The following is a 17,994-nucleotide window of genomic DNA, read 5'->3' on the forward strand; positions in this document are numbered from 1 at the left end:
ATTCTCTTCATTTAAATCCTAATACTTCCCTGTTTTTTATCTTAGTTTTTATTGCTGCTTATCTTCAAGTTTATTTTCTTCAATGTCTAATCTGTTTGTCACTTCTGGTGTACTTTTTCCATCTTACTTTGGTTTTCATCTCTAGAAATCTAAATTGAGTCTTCCTTTTCTTTTTTTTTTTTATCTGCCATGTTTCTACCTAACATGCCTAGTCCTTCCTCTAGCTTCTTGAACCTAAGAATACAATATGTAAAGTTAAAATAACTATTTTAATGTCCTTCTCTGCTAATTTGATTATGTTTATCATTTCTGGATCATTCTTAATTGATTTTTCTCCACACTGTAAATTATATTATTTTTGATTGGTTGTTAGACATGAATTTTACCTTGTTGAAAGCTGGATATTTTTGTTTCCTCAGAAAAATTTTAAACTTTGTTCTAGGATACTTCAGTTACTTGGGAACAGTTTGATCCTTTGAGATCTTGTTTTTTAAGCTTTTTTAGGTAGAGCCAGGGCAGGATTAAGTCTGGGACATAATCCTTCCACCTACTCAGTGCCTCATGAATTATGAGATTTTTCCACTCACCTTGATGAGAAAAGAAATTATTCCTGACCCTGTATGACTTGCTGATATTGCTTCTTATCATGCAGGTTCTTTACCTGACTTTGAGCAGTTTTGTTATATCCATTCACTGATCAGTACTGTCCTGAAGACTGGAGGGAGTGTTCTGCAGTTCTTGAGTATGCAACCCTTTCCTCACTGATTACTCTGTTCTGTACACTACAGCCACTTTGATCTCCCAGGTCGCCCAGCTCATCTCCTCAACTTGGAGACCACACAGGCTCTACTGAGATTCTTCCTTTCTGAGCTGCAATCTGGGAACTTTCTCTGTGCAGTTAGCAGGGGCAACTGAGTAGTTCATCTTGTTTGTTTCCATTTTTTAGGGATCACTGACTTCATTGCTTGATGTCTTAAAAAACGTTTTGTCAAATTTTGTCCAATATTTTAGTTGTTTCAGGTTGCAGAGTCCTTTATTGGTTCATCTTATTCAGAAGTATGAGTCATTTTATCTTATTTTTATTACCATGAGAATTTAATTTTTAAATAGGTGAATCATTCCAGTGGTTCAAAATTCAAGAAATATAAATAGGTATTCAATTGAAATCTCTCTCATAATCCACTACAAGCCTAGTCCTCACTCCCCGTAAGAAACCATGCTATTAGTTTATCTTTCTATTATTCATGTGCAAGTGAGTAAAAATTACATATTATTCCTGTTCTACCTCCTTTTCAATGAAAAGGTGACATATATATATACACTACTTGGTTTTTTTCACTTAACCATGTATCTTTTGGATGTTTCCTTATTGGTACATAGACTACTTCTTGACACACATCTCCACCTCCCCACCCTTTTTAATAGCTGCATAGTATTATATCATGTAGGGTTATCATCATTTATTTAACCAGTTCCCTATTATTAAACAATTAGGTTGCTTTCGATCTTCTGCTACTAGGACTAATTTAGTAGTTAATAGTCCTGTACATAAGACATTTTGCATATGCCTGAGCAGCATTGCTGCTTACTACATTCCCAGAGGTGGATTATTAGGCGAGAAGATTTTTACATTTGTAATTTAATAGCTATTGTCTAATTGTTCTCCCAAGGGATTGAGCCAGATCCTCCACTAACCTGTTAGGAAAGTGCCTATTGGCATAGAGTCTTATCCATAGAATTTTACCAAATATTTGGATTTCTGCTAATCTGGCAGGAAGAAAATGTTGTTATAATATAGTTTTAATTCATATTTCTGTTCTGAGTGACATTGAACATTTCTTATGCTTAAAAGCCATTTGTACTTCCCATTCTCTGTTCCCTCTACTTTAGATTGTCAGTTTTTCAGTTTTTTTTTTAGTGATAAGAATATGAGATTGAATATTTTAGTAGTGTTTAATAACTTCTTAATAATGAATTGTTAACATCCATAGCCTATTAGTAAAACCTTTTACAATATACTTAATAAAATAAAATATAATTTTACTAAATTTGATCAGAACTCTAATGACTTTCACATCATTACAAAATCTTCAGATCAGAGGTTGGGTTAAATAGGGGTGCCTGGTTGGCTCAGTGGGTTAAAGATTGGGTTAATTGATTTTTCAGACAGATTTTTAAAAGTGAGTAAAACCAGACTAATCTGAGTTTTTGAGCATGAGAATAATGTTCTAAAAGTAGTTTCATACGTGAAATAATAAAAATTGTTCCCTCTAGAAATGTTTTACATTTGAGAGATGTGTTTTGTTCCACAAATAATGACATTTCCAAAACAATTTGATAGGAGTAGGGGAATAATTACTTAAAATTTAGACTACCTCAAAAAATCTGGATTTATGGCTTCAAAATGTATGTTGTCCCACAGATAAGAATGATAAACGGATTCCTGGTTAGATGACAGGATGCTCTTATTATTCATTTGGTGCGGCTTTCTTGAGAAGTAAAGAGTATCCAAGTATTTTTTTTAAAACTTTGCATACCCGTCCTTTTTCCCTGCCTCATCACAAACATTTCGACCTTTTTGCTTCTATCATTTTTAATTTTCAGGTGCTATATCCTATGAATAATTAATGAGGGGAATAGTTACTTTACCAAATGAGTGAAGTAATAAAATGGGCCAGTAATTTGTTTATGTTTTGTTAATTTATTATCAATTTAAAAGTCTGGCTTTATTTATGCAATGAAAAATATATTTTTAGAGTTGCATCAATATGGAGAGGCATCCAGCACACGTCCGTCAGGTATGATGTCATTCCAGGACATTCTTTGGTACTCCGCTTTTCCGTCTTATCAGCCAACTAAATTTACCTTAATTAAATAATAATTTGGGTTTTCTTTTTCCATTACCAAAACATTGAGCTGCATGCCATTTTCAAGTTAGCCAGTTGTCACATTTTAGCAATCTTAATATTGTTTGTATGCTTGCTTTTTAGATGTTTCTAAATTTTTATATTAAAAAAAATTGGCTTACTGATGTTTTAAATAATATTTAGCCTTTCCAAAGTTATTGAAAATGTTCTGAATGCTTTCTACCAAAATCATCTAATTGTAAATAACTAAAATTTTGTCACATGTTCCCAAATTAGTTACTTTTAAATTATTAAATTTATTTTAATATGCATCCATCACATTATGTTTTACCACACTAATAATGTAATGTATCTGCTGTGTTACTTGAATATCTTCTTGGTTACATTTATAGAAGTATGATATCAATGTTATTTTGACTAATTTTGTGCTTTTCTGCTTGTTAATCTATGCCAAGTCAGTTCTTCAGTGGACATAGTTTGTATTTTTATAAATATGCATGAAAAAGCTTTTTTAAGAAAGTAATCTGAACTTGCCATCAAATACTGAAAATGCTTAACTTATTAGAATTTACATTGAAGTGAATAAGCAGAATATTCCAGTTATTGGATCCAGTTATTGGATCAGTTATTGGAGATAACCAATGGTGGTAACTTACTGGCATACTTTTATTAATAAAACATATTTAAAAGGAGTTTTTATAGTTTAGTGACTTTAAATTGAGAAATAGTTTCAAGGTCTTTTCAGTGTTGTTCTTATAGTTAATTTAATGTTAGTTATTTAGATCAAAGCAAGATAATTTCAGAAAAGTATTTTCTATACAAATTTTGGTCAGTGTAAATCTATGATTATAAAACATATGTTACCAGTGATGAAAATTAGGTGGTTTTTTTTTTTTGAGCTACTAAGTATATTTCAGGTCTGACTTCAGCATCAATTTTCATTGTTTAATTTTGATTTCTGGGCTCTTTCAAAAAACAACCCCCCCCCCAAAAAAGTCCTGTTATATCTGAAATATATGCCTTAAATCAGCTGCATATATTATTGCTGGATATTAATCAGAAAGTGTCATTTAATTGCACAAAAATTATGCAGAGTTAGAAAATCATGTGAAAAGATGGGAAGAAAATATAAGAATGGTGGAGTAAAATGATTATCAAACTGTTGGTTTAAGATTAGACATTAATGTAGAAACAAAGTTTTAATTGTAGTACTAATATTTTCTTTTCTGATGCCAAATTATGCATAATAATTGATTTTTATTTGAGTGGGACAAGGTCCTTATTTGAAGTACTAAATAAATTCTCAATTATAATTAACAATTTGAAAAAGATTTTAAAAATCTAGTGACAAATGATACATCCATACTACTTTAAATTGTGCTATGTGTTTTAGGTATTTGTGAAATGTCATTTTGATTATAATCCATACAATGATAATCTGATACCCTGCAAAGAAGCAGGACTGAAGTTTTCAAAAGGAGAAATTCTTCAAATTGTAAACAGAGAAGATCCAAACTGGTGGCAGGTTAGTATGCTTCTCATAATTTCCACAACTGCTTTTTTGTTTTCAATCTTAGATCTAGTCGATATTATTCAAGAAGAAGGTATTAGCATTTGTTCCAATGGTTTTTCCTACCTGGACAGCTCCAGCTTCATGGCTGCTAATTTTGTGGACAGAAAAGATCAAATTGAGAGGGACTTTGTGAGTAGCTGTTAATAAATGCAGAATTAACTAGTCTGTGGAGATACTCCATTGGTTTAGGGATTAGAATAGTTGGTTCTTCCACATGAGTGATTGTAATAAAATATAGTATTGGTCAAGAACAACTTGGGGTCATCCCTTCTCAGTGTTTATAGTTTTAACTAGAAGTCTTTTACTATGTGTGTAGTAGTGTCTTTCTCTCTTGTCTCCTCTCCCTCTATATACATTTATGGCAAAAAACCCAAATTTCTTAAGCTCTTAAATTTGTTTCTCTACCTCTCCTCAGTTACTTAGAAATGAAAGTTTAGCTTATGATTAGTGTTAGTTGGTCTTGGATTAAAATATGCGTATATGGAAAGGGATTTTGTTATCACCATATTTTCCCTCCCACTTCATTTTCTAAAGATCTCTGCGATCATGTTTTTTTCTTTCCCCTACTTTAGCTTTTAGAAATCTCTAGCAGCAGAATTAAGTCTGATTTTGTAATTGTTTACACTGTCCAATACCAACAGTATTCAGAGCTGGAGAAACTGACAAGTCAGAAAGTCAGAAAGTCTAAAATTCCCTAAACCATCAGAACAAGTGATTAAAAAAGAAGGTGTATGAGGAAAGGACCCAGGACCTAGCACTCTAAACTCTAAATTAAATGGAGATACTAGTAACTCACATTAGCTCTGTTAAGTTATATTGGTTGACTTCTAAGGGGGAATGAATAACAAGAGTGAAAATAGTCTTACTAATGTGTCCTTAAATTAAAATGAAGACATTATTATGTATAAGTGCATTATTCAGTGAGAGAACTAAAACGTAGGTAAGTTTAAAAGAATCCATGAGATCTAGACGTTTCCACTGAATTTCTAAGAACCCTCTTCAAAAAACTCTTTGTTTTCTTTATTGAACTTTTCCAGGAAATCTTTCTTTTCTTCCCCTTTCTATGAATGTTGTCTCTTCGTTCTGCCCTCTCCTCCTGTCACCATTATTTCAGTCTCTTCTTGTATTTGGTGATCTGTTACTTTAATTGTTTTTTAGGATTTTAATGGCTAAAAATGATAACCAGATTTTTCAGTGCTAGTTGTTAATATAAAAAACCCTACCCTTGTGGGATAAGTCTCTAGCACACAGTTCTTTAGTCACTATTTTAAAGTAGCACTTTTTTGGATTTCAAAACTTAGTTTCTTGACAGTAGATGTAGTTTTACCTATTTTAAACTTAGGATATTAAGATTCTATCTCTCTAGTAAGATTAAGGTTGATAGTAAGTACCTTATTAAGTGTGCTAATGAAATGTTCTTTTAACACATAAAATAGTATTTATCCTTTCTGTTCTTGGACTAACTTAACATTATGAATAAAAAGTTGCAGTAATTTAAAGATCCTCTATACCTTTGCATTTTAGTCCCAAAATTTTGATACCAGATTACAGAGTGATTAGGTGTCAGTTGATTCCTTTAAATGCTAAAGTGTTTAAATATCTTAACTGACAATGCCATGGATGGTCAGTTTTGAAGAGCTAATGTGTTATATTTTTACTGACTATTGATTGTCCTCCTTATTAGAATATGGTCTTAAATTTTGGTCACTGAGATATGCAATTCATTGATTTGATTCTAGGCTAGCCATGTAAAAGAGGGAGGAAGCGCTGGTCTCATTCCAAGCCAGTTCCTGGAAGAGAAGAGAAAGGCATTTGTGAGAAGAGACTGGGACAATTCAGGTGAGGAGCTCAACACAGAGTGTAACAAGTAGTCCTTTGTGGTGACCTTTCTTTTCCTCTTTCATCCGAATCAGCAAAAGAATTTATTTAAAATATATTTGAAATTAATCCATCCCATCTACTTTATTGTATCTCTCTCAAAAGTAAACTTTTTGATCCCTGTGTGCCACCTGCTGGTATATAGTATCACAATTTAGTGGCTCAACTCACTTCTGCCCCCTTCTGCTTTGTAGGACACAACATTGGAAAGGTAATTCTCCCACCCCTATAGAATACCACAGGGCAGTTTTATCATATTCTGACATACTGTTTTAAGTTATATTTCTCTTGTGACCCTTCAGGACCTTTTTGTGGAACCATAAGTAGCAAAAAAAAGAAAAAGATGATGTATCTCACAACCAGAAATGCAGGTACGTTTTAAATACTTTCTGAATGGTCCAAATGAGATAGCTTTATATCATTAATTAATGTGGCATAAACTCCAAATATATAATTTTAAATGAAAGTAATTCAGATTACTACCCGATTGTAAGGGGCTGTCACTTGAGCACATGGTGCAATATAATATAAAGATTGTTTTAATTTTTACATTATATATATACTCACACTGTTACCAAGGTGTTTTCTTTGTGAGTATAGTTCACAGTAAAATGGATTGGTTAGGATTTATTCTTGTATTAATGAAGGAACAAACTTATTAAAACTATTTATTCAGAGAACTTTGATGGTAATTTATGTATCATTTCTTAAGAAATGCCTTTAGGAAGATACTAATAGAGTTATGATTAAGGGCAACTATATTCTGCCTTAACATTGTCCATGATACTTTTGGGAAAATAGTACTGGACCAAAAAGATCTTAGCCTGATCTAGTAGGATACTCTCTTAAATCTTTTAGATGTAAAGAAAGGTAAGTATGACAGCTACCATAGTTATTCTTTTCAGTTCTAGAGACTGATAGGCATGAAATGCAGCTCTTTGAATGAGAAGGCCTTCTGAAAGAATTGACAATTTTAAAGTACTTTCTAGACTTCAGAGCTGCCTCTCTACCGGTTATAAACTAAATAGCACACTATAAGGGAAATAATACATCATAATAATAATGAGAAAATAGACTCTCCCTTAATATTGGTTTAATCTTCTGTGGAGAAATTATGCAAAGAAGGAGTTGCTGTTAAGATAATAACCTAAGGAAGAAGTGTTATTACTGCAGATTAAGAGTTATAACCCTAATAACAGGTAATGTACTATTTCAAATCCACTTTGTCCTTATTATTCATTAAATATATGTCCTTACAGCTTTTTTGCAAAATAGAGAACTTGCGATTTTCTCATTGACCAAGATTTAATTTTGGAATGTGTTTTGACTGAAAATAGTTTGGCTCCAACATTTTATACATAAATTCATAATCTTAAAATGTAATTATCAGTATATTTGCATGTATTTTATTTAATCGTACTGGTATTTGCTGAGTCAACACACAGGATGTTTTCATTTATATGATTGGAAGGGCATACTCATTCTGTGGGACTTACTTAAGCAGCCACACTAAGTATACTGACATCTTTTATGTCTGATACACACTAGTTGGCTGAATAAATTACTTAAGGTAATTTGCAGTTTGATTATATATATTAAAGGAACTACTTCTACTGAGAATTGATAAAAAAGCCTAGATAGATGGATAGAATGTATGATAAAGATAAAGCACAGGCATTTTTCTTGCTTAGACAAATTTTTAAGAGCAAATGGATAGAGGCAGATGTTTAAATCAAGATAAAAAATAGTTTCTTGAACTTACCAAATTTATAAAAACGAATCTATAGTAAGTTAGTACAATTCAAGGGATATTTACCTGTCAGACAACCAAGCTCTTACTGAACAGAATTGCAGAGGTTTTTCATCCATCTAAAAATAACTGAGTATCACGATTCTCCATTTCCTTTTACATTTAGAATTTGATCGTCATGAAATCCAGATATATGAGGAAGTAGCCAAAATGCCTCCTTTCCAGAGAAAGACATTAGTATTGATAGGAGCCCAAGGTGTGGGACGAAGAAGCTTGAAAAACAGGTTCATAGTGTTGAATCCCACTAGATTTGGAACCACAGTGCCATGTAAGTTTTCTCTTTTTGCTGTTTAATTTGGCATCAAAGAGTAGGGTAGGGCAGATTATTATTTTTAATCCCAAATAATTTTTTATTATGCCAGTGGAAACGAACAAGTAGAAGATACTGAAAAACTCAGTGACTCTACAGCTGTCTTGAACTAGTGCTATAGCTCTGTTGGCTTGCTGCCCAGTGGCAGTTGCTTCTCCAAACTCTTTCATACAGAAATGCTAGTTAAATGAAAGTGTTAGGAGTTATGGCAAAATCAGCATTAACTTTGTATTTTCTTGTATAACTGATGTTTATCTGAAAAATTTTGTTGTTGTTGTTGTTGTTTTTACTCATTTTAGTGTAAAGAGAAGAGGGAAACCTGGATCCTCACACACCCCCTCCCACCACCACCTGCCATCCAGTGTGGCCATCCCTTTGTGAATTTTGTGCATTCTCACTTGTACCTCTATCCTGCAAGGTCATTAACCTGATTTTTGATAGCACATCAACAGCAATTCATCTTCCTGATCAGGCAGCATTAATTAAAGTCACAAAGGCTGACATATAAAATAAAAATAATACTGATGAGAAGTATAAAATTAAATAAGCCAAACATTCATTTTATAATCTTTGCATTCTTTCCCTATTGGCATATTGGCATATTCCCAATATTGGGAAAATTAAGTAATGATGTCAGAAGTGTGCTTGATAAGAATAGAACCACATCAAGGAGTTAGATGATGTCATAGACTTTTTATAAGGACCAGTATACATTTGTCTTTGTTTTAGAAATATGTGGGAATTTACATACTCTCTCCCCTGAACAATGCAGGAGACAAGCCAGCATTGTCTTTATAATCTCTTTCTGTGCCTCAATTGCTGACCAAGCCCCCTTTGGATTAACTGTATTTCTTTAGGTATGTTCATGCCATTAAGCTGTTCTGAGTTCTTAGCCTAATGTCATTCCATCTCTTAGATGAATTTTAGAGTTTCTCTGCTTTCATCTAGTATGGTTTGAGGTTTAACGTTCAGTGAGTAATCTTATTGCTGAAATTCTTACGGATTTGTTAGGGGAGTAATAACCATGTGCTATTTGTAATCCCTTCAATGTAAGGCCTTGGATTCCATTGTAGGCACTGTAAGTCACTAAATTCAGACAAATACTGGTTAAATAGCTAAGAAAATAAAAACTTCGCTGTGACCAAAGTATTTCAAAGTATTTCGTATCTCATCTTTATCTAGTTAATACATGAACAGTACTTTAATCAAGGAGTTCTTAAAGATATGTAATAGAAAAATTAACTGCCTATATTGCTGTACCCCACCTGCTTACCAGAAACATTTGCTTTTTCATATTTGTTCCTGTTTATTTTAGAAGTCTTCCATATTTCTTAATAATGTCATCCTTCTGCAATTTCTTGCTTTATCCAGTGTAAGCTTGTCTGTTGACTTCCTGACTCTCTTCCCAATATAAAAATGTTTAGTTTTAGTTCATTGAGTTTTACTTCCTTGAACAGCATCTTTCTCTCCTCCATCCAGCAATTGATGGAGTTCCTTTTCTTCCTGTCTTTAACTTTATTTTAAACCAAAGAGTTGTCCAGTAAGTCATGTTTATTTTCTTGGAGATCTCTGTCTCAGAGCCATAGATCTTCCTGCTTCAGTGAGGACCAGCTGCTTTCCATTCTGGCTACCCCACTGTTAACATGGGCCTATTTCCCTTTGTTCTCCTGGGTTGACAGTAACTTGTTATGCTGGAATGTATCCTCTTGTAACTTCATAAGAAATAGTATATGAGATATAATTTATTTATCTTTGTATTTGAAGATATGTATTTTGTCATATATTTGATTGTTTAACCAATAATAGAAATTCAAGATAGTAAAACTTAAAAGATGTTATTCTTAAATCCAGTTCTGGTGAGGTCAGTGCCTTTGTAATCTTTGTTCTTTCACACGTGACCTTATTTTTCTTTCACAGACATTCAGGATCTTTTGTTTGTTTCATTTGTTGTTTTTCAGTATTTTGAAATGTAATAATGATGTGCCTTCCTGTTCATCTTCTTTAATTCCTTGTGCTGTTGATCAGTGGGCTCTTCAGACTAGAGATTCATGTCCCTCAATTCTGGAAAATTATTATTTCTTGAATGATTTCTCTATGTTCTGTCTGTTTACTTTTTCTAGAATCTCTTTTGGCTGAATGTTGAGCATCCTGGAATCATCTCCTCAATGTCTTTCTCTATCAGTCATGTTGTCTCTCCCTTTATCTTTTTATTTTACTCTTTAAAAGATTACCTTGAGTTCTTTATTTTCTCTTCCATCAGTGTTTTATCATGAGTAATCTTATTTTTCATTTTAGGATTTTCTGTTTATTGAGGGCTGTATCTTAGGTATCTCTAAGAATAGTAAATAGTGTATTCTTTTTTTAGGTTTTCATCTATAGCTGAATTACCTTTGTTTTCCTCTGGATTACTTTTTCTGTTTATGGTAGGATTGTGTGTGTTTTCCCTTTTATGCTAGAGGATTTTTTCTTTTATGCACTGATCCTGGACTGTACATCCTGCTTAAGTAAGTGTTAAAACTGGTTGGAAGTTCCATGTACTTGAGCAGGTCTTGGCAACTGGCTGAGCTTTATTTTGTGAAATGGGGGAGAAGACAGCCGTTTTGTTGGAGGAGCCATAAAGTAGGCATAAAATATTTCTAGGGCAGGGATGCCTGGGTGGCTCAATTGTTTAAGCATCTGCCTTCAGCTCAGGTCATGATCCCAGGGTCTTGGGGATCCAGTCCCACATCAGGCTCCTCGCTGATCGAGGAGCCTGCTTCTCCTTCTGCTTGTGCTCTGTCTCTCTGTCTCTCTCTCTCTCTCTCTGTCTGTTTCAAAAAAAACAAAAAACAAAAACCTTAAAAAAAATTTTTGGGGAGGAGTTATTTAATTTTCCAGAGAAGAGTTTTCAGGTATCCTCCCCTGCTGAGACTGTTCTCTAACAAGATGAAGAGGGAGAAGGTATAGATTAACCTGCTCCATATGCATAATTACACCACCAACTTCAGTTTTTAGTTCCTTGCTTCAAAGTCCTTAATCTCTTCAGTGTTGTGGAGATAAAGTAGTCCTCTCATCCATAACTCTCTAACACTTTATTCTTCCTTAATTTCTTTCAGTAGTATTTGTAGTTTTCAGTGTACAAGTTGTATTTTTTAATCAAATTTATTCTTAAGTATTCTAATTTTCCTAATTTTCTTTTCAGATTGTTCATTACAAATGTATAGAAATAGACCTGATTTATTTTTTAAAAAGATTTTTCATTTTATTATTTGAGAGAGAGAGAGAAGCAGATAGCAAGAGAGAGCATGAATGGGGAGGAGAGAAAGAAGCAGGCTCCCCTGAGCAGGGAGCCTGAAGCAGGGCTCCATCCCAGGACTGGAGCCAAAGGCAGATGCTTAACCAACTGAGCCATCCAAGTGCCCCCAAATACACCAGATTTTTGTGCATTAATCTTGTATCTTTGTAATCTTGTAACCTTGCTGAACTCATGTATTATAATTTTTTTGTAAATTTCTCAGGATTTTCTATACACAAGATCATGTTATCTGTAAGTAGAGGCAGTTTTCCTTATTCCTTTAAACTGGGTGCCATTTATAGAACCTCCAGTGCAGTGTGAAAGTGGCAAAAGTGGACATCCTTGTCTAGTTCATGATCTTAGAGGGATACTATTCAGTCTTTCATCACTAAGTTTGATGTTAACTGTGGGTTTTTTGTAGATAACTTTCATCAGGTTAGAGAAATTCTCTTCTATTCCTAATTCACTGACTTATCATGAGAAGGTATTGTATTTTTCCAGATGTTTTTCCTTTTTTGAAATGATGGCATGATTTTTGTTTTTTATTCTTTTACATTAATTGTGTTCCTATGGTAAATCCCATTTAGCCATGGTGTATGATCCTTATTTTTGCTTATAGAATCAGTGTGCTAGTATTTTGTTGAGTATTTATGCAGCTATATTCATAAGAGATACTGGCCCATAGATTGCATTTCTTATCATATTAATCATGTTGATAATCATGGTAATACCAGACTCATACATTGAATTGGGAAGTGTTCCTTTCACCTCTCTTTCTTTTAGAAGAGTTTGTAAAGGATTGATGTTAATTCTCCTTTAAGTGTTTCATAGCGTTTACTCTTGAAGCCATTCAGTCCTGCTGTATTTTGTAGGAGGTTTTGATTACTGATTCAGTCTTATTATTTATTATAAGTCTGCTGAGGCTTTCTGTTTCTTTTTAATGGGTTTCAGAATTTTTACAGCGCCCATGGTAATATCCCTGCTTTTATTTCTGATTTTAGTAATTCAAGTCCTCTCTCCTTGGTCAGTCTCCCTAAAGATTTGTCAATTTTGATGTTTTTTTCAAAAAACCAGCATTTGCTTTTGTTGATTTTCTATATTGGTTTTCTATTCTCTGTTTAATTAATTTCTTTTATAGTCTTTATTTTTTCTCTCTTTTTCTAGGTGTAGTGTGCTATTTTTGCATTTTCTTTAGGTGGAATGTTAGGTTATTGGATTGAGATTTTCATTCCTTTTTTTTTTTTCTTAAGATTTTATTTATTTATTTGAGAGAGAGAATGAAAGAGAGCATGAGAGGGGAGAAGGTCAGAGAGAGAAGCAGACTCCCCACTGAGCAGGGAGCCTGATGGGGGACCCAATTGCTGGACTCCGGGATCATGACCTGAGCCAAAGGTAGTCGCTTAACCAACTGATCCACCCAGGAGCCTGAGATCTTCATTCTTAATAAGCATTTGCAGCTATAAAGTTCTCTAGAAGCAACTGTTTTAGCTTCATTTTATAACTTTTGGTATTGTGTCTGTTTTCATTCATCTCGAAAACTTTTCTAATTACATTTGTGATTTCCTTTTTGACCCATTGATTGTTCAGGAGCATATTGTTTGATTCCCACATATTTTTTTGCATTTCCCAAATTTCTTCTGTTACTGACTTCCAGCTCATTCCATTGTGGTCAGAGAACACTGTATGATTTTACTTTTTTAAAACTCATTGATGGGGCACCTAGGTGGCTCAGTCAGTTAAACAGCTGCCTTCAGCTTAGGTCATGATCCCAGAATCCTGGGATTGAGTCCCCTATTGGGCTCCCTGCTCAGCGGAGAACCTGCTTTTCCCTCTCCCCTGCCTGCCGCTCTGCCTACTTTTGCTCTCTCTGTGTCAAATAAATAAATAAAATCTTTTAAAAATTAATAAACAAATAAAACTCATTGAGACTTGCTTTGTAACCTCAGGTATGGTCAATTTGGGAGAATGTTCCAGGTATACTTGGGAAGGATGTGTATTATGTTATCATTGGGTAGAGTCTTCTACAAATGTCTTTTAGGTCTAGTTGGTTTATAGTATTGTTCAAGCCTTTTATTTCCTTGTTGATCTCCTATTTGTTCTATCCATTATTTCAAAGTGTGGTATTGAAGTTTTTGTTGATTTAGTTATTTCTCCCTTAATTCTGTCAGTTTTTGCAGCATGTGGTTTGAGAACTCTGTTGTTAAATCCATATATGTTTGTATTTTTTAGTCTTTTTGATGGATTGATGCTTTTATCATTATAAAATGTCCTTTGTCTCTAATAAAATTTTTGTCTTTAAGTTTACTTTATGTGATCTATGTATAGACACTCCAGGTCTGTTTGTATGGGATATTTTTTTTTTTAAGATTTTATTTATTTATTTATTTGACAGAGAGAGATCACAAGTAGGCAGAGAGGCAGGCAGAGAGAGAGAGAGAGGAGGAAGCAGGCTCCCTGCTGAGAGCCCCTGAGATCATGGCCTGAGCCGAAGGCAGCGGCTTAACCCACTGAGCCACCCAGGTGCCCTGTATGGGATATTTTTTAGACCTTTTACTTTCAGCCTACTGATGTCTTTGAATCTAAAGTGTGTCTTTTGGGGACAGCCATATTGTTGGGTCATGGTTTTTTGTTTAAATCCATTTTGCCAGTCTCTGCCTTTTAATTGGAGTATTTTATCCACTTAATGTAAATGTCCCTCATCATGGGTTTACCTGGTTGTTTCCCCATGATTAGGTTCAGGTCATGCATTATTAGAAAAGATAAATCATGCTTTATTCTTCTCTGAACATTACATAGTAGGTCCGTTTGTCAAATTATCCCATTACTGATGAATTTGAGTACTGATTTAGGTCATGTCTGATAGGTTTCTTCACTGTAAAGGGTAACTTCTTCCATTTGTCATTAATAAGTCTTTTGTTCAAAGATACTTTGAAACTGTGTAATTATTCTCCTCAGCAAACTTTTACTCAATTGTTTTAGCATCCATCAATAATTCATTAATTTAAAATCTTTTCCTGAATTTGGGGTAAAAGCTACCAGGCCACTTAAATCCTTTCTTACATTGTTTGAATACACATTCATTTCTTAGTATCCTTGCAGTTAGCTATTTTGACTAATTGGTTTCTGGCAAGTATATAACTAAGTGGTTTGTTGGACGGCTGAGCTCTTTGGGAGTACAAACAGGAAAAAGCTTCATTTTCATCTAACTGCTGACTTCATCCATGCTCTGTCACATTTTCTTTCTCTCTACTTTCCCTCCTTCCCTTAGAAGATTCCATAACTTTGTAGTCACTTTCATGTATAAGAACTGTGTCATTTTTCTTAAATAAAACCCTATTTTGGGGTGTTTAAAAAAAGGCTACTCCAGTTCAAAACTTCAGTGTTATATCCAATTCACTGTTTCTCCCTTCCTCACAGCTCATTTCTGATCCTTGGCTTGAAACCTATATTCTGAGGTGAACAGTATAGTTTGTTTTATTACTCTGCCTTCACATCCTGCTCTGCTACTTCTGGTTTTCAGGGTCAGGACAGGAAGAAGTGGGGACCAAAGGCTGTCATGTAAAATTTTGCCTTGTGGAGATGAGAGTTCTTTTTGTCACAAATGGCCAAATACTGTCTCTTCATTAAGGCCTCTTGGTAGGTTCTTTGGAGACTTCCATACTTTGCCATTTCCTGCCCAGGATAGTATGATCTCCGGCTGTCCTCTTGAGACTAATGCCGAGCCCATACTTAATGTTCTCCTTTGCTTCATTCTCTATGCTTCATTCTGTCTTTCTGTGCAGGATACCTTCAGTACAGTTCATCCACTCTATCTTTTGAATACACAAACACAGACACACACTCTCACACACACATATCCCACAGGAAACTCATTCTTGCTTTGTCAAACAGTGAGAGTACAAATCACCCCACTGTTACAGTATGTCATCATGGGTTTTCAGAATTCATCAGGGAGAATCATTTTACCATGGGATAAAGGAGAAGAAAATAAAGCATTGTGCCCTGAACCTACAATTCATAACCTCAGCGACTCCTTTCTGAGTATATATAATAAGATAAAGATAGGTGGACAGATGTTCCTAGGACCAAGTTGGCCACTTTTTAGTAAACTCTGAAAGAGGAAGCTATAAATCCTTGGCATTTTAGCTTCTACTTGGGACTTGAGGGATACCATGAGATTGCAAAAAGGAAAAAAGAAAATACACCTTATTCAGTGTTCTATTTATTAATACAATGAACACAGTTAAAATAACTTCTAATTATGGAATTATGACCATATTATTCATATAAAAATTTCCATACTTTTTCTCCTACTTAACACACTGGTCTTTCTTTTCTTCACATTCCTCAAACTTATCATTCACACCCTTTGTTCTTGTCGGTCCCTCAGCATGAAACACTCTGCCTCCCAGATCTTCAGATTCTTAAATTTTTCTTTTCATTCAGATATCACTTTCTCATAGGACATTACTAAAGTAGCCTCCCCAGTACCTAGTGGTTATGTTTTAGCACTTAAATTCTTATTTTTTGACTATTCACCCATCTCTACATTTAAGAGTATGTCCCACGAGAACAGAGAGCTGCTCTGTCTTTTGTACTTCTGTAGACTCAGAATCTAGAATAGGGTCTGGCACATAGGATATACCCAAGACATATTTGATGAATAAATGAATGAATATTGTAATATGAACTTTTTCCTCACAAGTTATTGTCATTATATGTTTTTATGTAAATATTAACCCTACAACAACAATAAAACAAGCAACCCGATTCAGAAATGAGCAAAGAACTTGAATAGACATTTCTCCAAAGACTATCTACAATGGCCGATAAGCACATGAAAGGATGCTGAACATCACTAATCATTAGGGACTTGCAAATCAAAACTGCAGTGATATACCACTTCATACCCATTAGGAGATGGTATTATGCATTAAAAAAAAAATAGATAATAACAAGTACTGGCAAAGATGTAGCGATATTAGAACACTTGTATATTACTGATGGGAATGTAAAATGGTATATACTTCTGTAGAAAACGGTACAACAGGTCCTCCAAAAAATAAACAAAGCATTGCATATGATCTAGTAATTCAATTTATGGGTATATACCTAAAAGAATTAAAAGCAGAGACTGAGATATTTGTACATGAATATTCATAGCATTATTTACAATAGCCAAAAAGATAGAAATCATTCAAATGTCCATCAGTGCATAAATGGGTAAACTAACTTATATGTACAGGCAATGGAATATTATTCAAACTTAAAAAAGATTAAAATTCCTATCCATACTGTAATATGGATGAACCTTGAAAACATTATGCTGAATGAAATAAACTAGACACAAAAGGACAGATATTGTACAATTCCATTTATATGAGATACCTGGAATAATAAAATTCATAGAGACAGAAAGTGGAGTAGTGGTTACCAGGGCCTAGGAGAGAGTGTTTAATGGAAGTCAGTGTTTAATGGACACAGATTTCAGTTTGAGATGATGAAAAGGTTTGGAAATAGTAGTGATTTTACACAGCAGTATGAATGTACTTAATGCCACTGAATTGTGTACTTAGAAATAGTTAAAATGATCAATTTTATATATATTTTACCATGGCAAACCTAAAAAAAATTAATAACTTCTTAATATTCCAGTGTATAAGTATAGTGTTATTGCCTATGTATATAGTTTAGTTATGTTTGTTATAAGAGATGATAAAGTGTGTATATATATAAATCTCAAATATAATATTATTAGATCAAAAAATATATATAGATGTTTCAACTTCTTGATTTCTTGGTGTCAAATTAATTTCTGGAAAGATGCTGTTTTGCCTTTCAACAGTAAATAAATATTTTAGTAAGGATTCAAATCTTAAGTTTTTATATAGAAATTTTAGGTATACTCATACATCAGGGTAACTCTCACTTCTTCATATAATGTAGGTGTGTTTTACTTCTCTTTAAAACATTCTCATTTAAATAGCATCTAGCTTTTTTTTTTTAAGTCACAGAATGTATCACAAAAAAGAAACACTGCAAAAGTGTGACAAGTTTGCCTAATTCTTGATATATAGTATTGTGCTGCATATTGTCAGATGGTATGGATAAAGAAGTCTCATAGGGAAGGTTGTAAATGCTGGCATTGTATTAAATTGATTTTTCTTGGGTTGCCTAGGTGGCTCAGTTGGTTAACCATCTGCCTTCAGCTCGGGTCTTCATTCAGTGGTCCTGGGATCCAGCCCCGAGTTTGGCTCCCTGCTCAGTGGGGAGCCTGCTTCT

General features: G+C 33.8%; 1 protein-coding gene across 4 annotated transcripts in view; it reads left to right on the plus strand.

Moving 5' to 3' along the window:
- Window positions 1-17,994, plus strand: part of PALS2 (protein associated with LIN7 2, MAGUK p55 family member) — a 108,412-nt gene that overhangs the window by 79,697 nt on the left and 10,721 nt on the right. For 3 of the 4 annotated variants that reach the window (XM_045062790.1, XM_045062789.1, XM_004743316.3), the window contains exons 6-10: window positions 2,757-2,798; window positions 4,261-4,392; window positions 6,180-6,279; window positions 6,621-6,689; window positions 8,235-8,396. In XM_045062790.1, coding sequence (XP_044918725.1) covers window positions 2,757-2,798; window positions 4,261-4,392; window positions 6,180-6,279; window positions 6,621-6,689; window positions 8,235-8,396 — 505 coding nt within the window. The remainder of the gene's footprint in view (window positions 1-2,756; window positions 2,799-4,260; window positions 4,393-6,179; window positions 6,280-6,620; window positions 6,690-8,234; window positions 8,397-17,994) is intronic. The other variant, XM_045062791.1, reaches the window with a different exon arrangement.

This window comes from Mustela putorius, unplaced genomic scaffold (assembly GCF_011764305.1).
Source record: "Mustela putorius furo isolate JIRA1106 unplaced genomic scaffold, ASM1176430v1.1 tig00003845_pilon_pilon_pilon, whole genome shotgun sequence".
In the NCBI taxonomy this organism is placed as follows: Eukaryota; Metazoa; Chordata; class Mammalia; order Carnivora; family Mustelidae; genus Mustela; species Mustela putorius.